This window comes from Aristolochia californica, unplaced genomic scaffold (assembly GCF_029961685.1).
Source record: "Aristolochia californica isolate CCGP_79_NKW_82.1479 unplaced genomic scaffold, dmAriCali1.0.hap1 SCAF_13, whole genome shotgun sequence".
NCBI classification, from domain to species: Eukaryota; Viridiplantae; Streptophyta; class Magnoliopsida; order Piperales; family Aristolochiaceae; genus Aristolochia; species Aristolochia californica.
Window position 1 is genome coordinate 28240517 of NW_027181804.1, and position 5280 is coordinate 28245796.

Sequence of the window (5280 nt, forward strand, 5' to 3'; positions counted from 1 at the left end):
TTGAAAAATAATTTTTTTTATTAGAGGGAGGAATTGAAGTGGAGACGTACTATGATGACTCGAATTAGAGTCACCCCTTTTGCAATGGAGTCTACATCTAGGTGAGTCATTTGGTCATCACCTAATCTAATTCCAAGGTGGTTGGGAGTCTTGTTAAGGGAGAAGATCTGTATTTAGTGGTAAAACCAATCATAATTGACTAGTATCCAACAATTTTCAAAGCTAAAAATGATTTAATTGACTTGACACAACTTGTTTCAATCAGAATTTGTCAAAGCAAGTGGCTTTAATTAAAAACAATTTCATAATAACAATAAGAAATGGTTGACCATTTCATAATCGAGCTTGGTTTAATTGGGTATGATCATGATTAACTTGGATATTGATGTCATATTGTTAGATTGAAGATAACTTCTCCCTTAATCTTGATGCTAGAGAGGAGGAGACCCAACCCCCTTCTCCCAGAGGATGTCGGCCCTCCCCCTTTTCTGATGGGGGAAGATCTCCTTAAGGAGAAGGGAGAATGGGTTGGTCCAAACTTCCTATGGAAACCTCTCATATAGGGGGGATTAGTCAACTTGAAGTTCGAGATGATCTTCAACCGCATGACGCCCTTTAACAGTTGAAATCATTAGTGGAGCACAGATGACATTTCATCTGGATGCAGGGGATGAAGTTGTCCTTCATCTCTACGGTTTAAAATCCTTCATCTCGTTGAATACCATTTTTTATCTTCTTTGAGATGAAGGACACGTGCAGCTTGGTTTTCCCCTCTCTCTCCTCACACCCCCCTCTCTCGCGTGTCCTCATTTCTTTTTTTTTCTCCCTTTCTCCCGCACTCCCTCTCTCGTCTCCCTGCTCCCCCGACGTCGCTACTGCCTCTCTTCTCTCGGATTCTCGTCTCGTCTCCGGCCTCCGTCTCTCGGTCTTATTTCGGACTCACCCTCTCTCTCGCACCCCTTCTCTCGTCTCCGTGCCTCCCTCTCTTCTCTTGGACTCGTTCTTCGTTTTTCTCTCTCACTTCTCTCTCTCTCTCTCTCTCTCTCTCTCTCTCTCTCTCTCTCTCTCTTATCTCTCTCGACCTCCCTTTCTTGTTACTCTTCTCCCTTTCAACCTCCCACTCCTTTCTCTCTATGGCTATTCTCCTTTCCCCCAAAATACCTTCTGATTTCCTTCGATTTCCCCATTTCGATTTCAATTTTGACATTTGGGCATCAATTACTTAATTTCTACTTTGATTAGGCATCGATATCTCCATTCGGCATCGATTTCACACTAACACCATCTTCGAACATGAACTTGTCAACACTAACACCATCTTTCGAACATGAACTTGTCCACACTAACACCCATTTCGAAAGTGATGCATGAGATAAAGATGAAGATCAAATTTCTCGTTTGTTGACTAACCAGCACCCCCCCCCACCCCCCCACCCCCCCCCCATATACAGAATTCATCTTTGCATAAACAATGAATGCCAATGGAAGGTACTACGGTTTTTTACATGATCAGGGACCAAGTGCATTTCATTTCTGCAACTTCTCAGCCGCTGAAGAATCCCACCCCAAACAGACCTGGAGGGCTAAGACGAGGCAAAGATGAACTTAGTCTCTCACATCAGGAATCAGGACAAAGGAGAGAGATTCATTTTTTTTTTGTTGCTATGAGAGAGTCATTCCCTGCTTACCAGTAGGTGGCAGGGAGAGAGATAACCCCCAGTCGTACTGGATTAGAGAAAACCAGAGACTGAGGAAGAGACATGAAAACGTAGTCTCAAGCTGGGGGTGGAAAAAATCGCCGATTTCGAGTCTAATGGGTGACCCTTGGATGGATTGAAAACAGAAGAATGAAGAAGACAAATTAAGCTTTTTCTTAAAATATAAAGATTGAAATATTATATGGGTAAGGGAAACAGAGCTTTCCTCTATCAGGCTCCTTCCTACCCTGGTTCTTCTTCCTTTCCTTCACGGTTCATACGGAAGACCCTCCCCTCCCTCGGTCAAAAGCGACAACGGAATGTGACAAAAGCCTCCAACTGTGTCATCGACACGTTCCGTTTTCACTCCTCTCTATTTATTAGTCCTGCTCTTGCTTTCACTCTCTAGATGTGAGCTGGAGCAGATTTCCGTGGGTGGTTTCAATTTCAACTTCGAAGTTTCAAGCTGTATTTTAATCAATCCCAACTATAAATGCCCATCCTCCTTCCCTCCTCTGGACCATTCACCTACGGAATCTCAGACATGGTTTCCCTTACCACCCTCCTTTCCCCTTCTCTTCTCTTAATCCTCTGCTTCTCCCTGCTCTGTTTTTGCTTCGTCGTCTTCTTTTACCTCTTGCTCAGCAAGTCCAGCTCCGGGCATGGGCATCGCATGTTGCCTCTGCCACCAGGATCTCTCGGTTGGCCTTACTTGGGTGAAACACTGCAGCTCTACTCCCAGAACCCAAATGTTTTCTTCGCTTCGAAACAGAAGAGGTAGGCGGCAACTAGAAACATTCATTTACTTGTCTTGATTTTGCCGGTCACTGCCATTCTTTTTGAATCTCTATGCTCATGGGTTTGTTATCGTTTCTCTTCCGGTCTCAGGTACGGACATATATTCAAGACGCATATCTTAGGCTGTCCTTGTGTGATGATTTCCAGCCCTGAGGCAGTCAAATTTGTCATGGTCACTCGTGCCCATCTATTCAAGCCCACCTTCCCCGCCAGCAAAGAGAGAATTCTAGGTCGACAGGCTATCTTCTTTCATCAGGGTGATTATCATTTTAAGCTGAGGAAGCTGGTTTTGAAGGCGGTCATGCCTGAGAATATCAAGAGCCGTGTCTCTGACGTCGAGACCCTTGCCCTCCAGTCTCTCAAGTCGTGGGAGAACCGGTCAATTAACACTTTCCAGGAAATGAAAATGGTTAGTTCTTCCCCTTCTCACTACTTGAAGCTTCCTCTGCTTCTCTCCCTGGTTCTTCACAACTCCTGCCCACTGATTCTTTACCGGTGCTGATCTCCACTTCAATTTTGCAGTTCACTTTCGACGTGGGACTTCTTGCCATATTTGGGAAGGATGAATTTTTCGACCGAGAAGAGCTCAAGCAACACTACTTCACTCTCGAGAAGGCCTACAATTCGATGCCCATCAACCTACCAGGAACTCTCTTTCACAAGGCCATGAAAGCGAGGAAACAGATTGCTAGCATCATGGCCAAGATCTTGGCCGCTCGGAGGCAGTGCAAGGAAGAGAGAAATGACCTGCTTGGGTCTTTCATGGGTGAAAAGGAAGCTCTCTCTGACGAGCAAATGGTTGACAATATAATCGGCATAATCTTTGCTTCAAGAGACACTACTGCGAGTGTCTTAACGTGGGTCGTCAAGTACCTAAGTGACAACCCCAAATTTCTGCAAGCCGTCACCGTAATTCTCTTGCTGTCACTACCTTCCCTACTTTACTCCCATTTTCCTCTCTTATAAATGTAATTCTCATCCTGCCGGTTTTCTGCTTCACAGGAAGAGCAAGAAGCAATCATGAGGCAGAAAGGAGAGACGGGTGACATGGGCCTGACCTGGGCAGACACTAAAAAGATGCCGATAACTTCAAGGGTGATTAAAGAAACTATGAGAATCGCTTCAATTCTGTCCTTCACATTCAGAGAGGCTGTGGAAGATGTTGAATATGAAGGTTGGTGTTCATGTTTTCCCTTTTGATTTATGTTTCAGGTTTCCGGAAGAGAACAAATAGATGAGTTCCAGCTTGTCAACTTACTGGTTTTCTTCTTACCAACTTTTTCCAGGGTACCTAATCCCAAAAGGATGGAAAGTTCTTCCTCTGTTTAGGAATATTCACCACAGCCCAGAAAACTTTCCTGACCCAGAGAAGTTTGATCCTTCCAGATTTGAGGTATTTGATTCCTCCTTGAACTGATGCAAACCCTTGTCAAGAATTCACTGAAAACAACCTCAGGCTAACTTTGTTTCCTCACTGACGACAAACAGGTTTCTCCAAAGCCGAATACCTTCTTGCCATTTGGCAACGGAATCCACTCCTGCCCTGGCAATGAGTTAGCAAAGCTGGAGATCCTCATCTTTGTCCACCACCTGACCACCAAGTACAGGTAAGAAAACGTAACCTACTTGGAGCTCAGTTCAGGCCTCCCTCTTGCATCTCTGTTTGGACAAGACAGTCCCTTTCCAAACCATGGTTAAAAAGTGGATACTGACAGGGAAGTTTTGGTTTCAGGTGGTCTGTGTTGTGTCCACAGGAGGGAATACAGTATGGACCTTTTGCACTTCCTCAGAACGGGTTACCCATCAGATTCGTCCGCAAGAATTAAGCATTTGAGAAAACCGAGCAGGGCTATTGGTGGTTGTAATGGGCGCTTCTGCTACAAAATTCTGTTCCATATTTAAAAAGCTTCAAGATCACTCCTCAAGTCTAGCAAGAGAGAGAGAGGGAGGGAGGATGCTTATTCCAAGAACAAGCTGGGTCTCACAACTCTGATGGCCTGGCATGATTATAGACACGTTACATAGCAGTTGAAGAAGAAGTAGTAGAAGAAGGTAAAAAGGGAGAGGAACAGAGTCACTGCTCATCAACCCATAGAGGGGGGGATGTTGTACATTTTGCTAGGAAAACAAAAAATAGCCATGAGAAAGGATGCGAATGAAGCATTGGCCCAAGGCGATTGCTTCAGAAAACAATCTAAATTTTTTTGTATGAGAATCAAATAAAGTTGTTCAACCCATGTACGGAGCCAAATTTGAAAAACGCTTTTAAGTCTCTTTCCGATCCCTCAAGCTTGCCTTTCTTGAATAAAATAGATTGTACTCTTGCCAGCAAAGACTGAAAGAATCTCTACTATAACCGACAACCCTTTCAGAATTGATGAATCCAGGGTCCCCTGATTCCTGGTAGCATCCCTTTCTGAGCTGTTCAAACTTTGACATTCCATTTACAGTCTGGTAATTTCTCAGAAACTTGTACGGCAACAGTATCACTATCATCCGTGGGGTGGGGATCTAAGTTTCATACAAGTTCAAACAGTTCTCTTTGGCCCTATCTAATCAATCTCTAAGAGCATCTTTAGACAGGACAACAGTAAAATCTCATTTGCCTCCCTGTACGAGTGAATGGCCTTCCATGTCCTCCTTTTTCACTAAAAAACATTCTACAGGCCTTGATAACATCTTCAATGCTCCAGGGAAATTGACATTTCTGATTAATCCATTCACTTGAAACGAGTCTGCAAAATTTCCCCCATATAATATGAGAACCCAGCTGCATACTATAGAG

General features: G+C 44.1%; 1 protein-coding gene across 1 annotated transcript; it reads left to right on the forward strand.

The window, feature by feature from the left end:
- The first annotated feature begins 2285 nt into the window (after positions 1-2285).
- LOC137948571 (abscisic acid 8'-hydroxylase CYP707A2) lies at positions 2286-4351 on the forward strand. The gene is made up of 7 exons (XM_068794658.1): positions 2286-2474; positions 2586-2904; positions 3018-3404; positions 3498-3669; positions 3782-3888; positions 3984-4102; positions 4228-4351. The coding sequence occupies exons 1-7, from the start codon at positions 2371-2373 to the stop codon at positions 4319-4321; spliced, it is 1302 nt and encodes a 433-aa protein (XP_068650759.1). The 5' UTR covers positions 2286-2370; the 3' UTR covers positions 4322-4351.
- The last annotated feature ends 929 nt before the right edge of the window (positions 4352-5280 follow it).

Coding starts and splice junctions, on each gene's coding strand:
- LOC137948571 (XM_068794658.1), top strand. CDS start 2,371: ATGTTGCCTCTGCCACCAGGATCTCTCGGTTGGCCTTACTTGGGTGAA. Junction 3,405..3,497: donor AATTTCTGCAAGCCGTCACC/GTAATTCTCTTG, acceptor TCTGCTTCACAG/GAAGAGCAAGAAGCAATCAT. Junction 4,103..4,227: donor CACCTGACCACCAAGTACAG/GTAAGAAAACGT, acceptor TTTTGGTTTCAG/GTGGTCTGTGTTGTGTCCAC.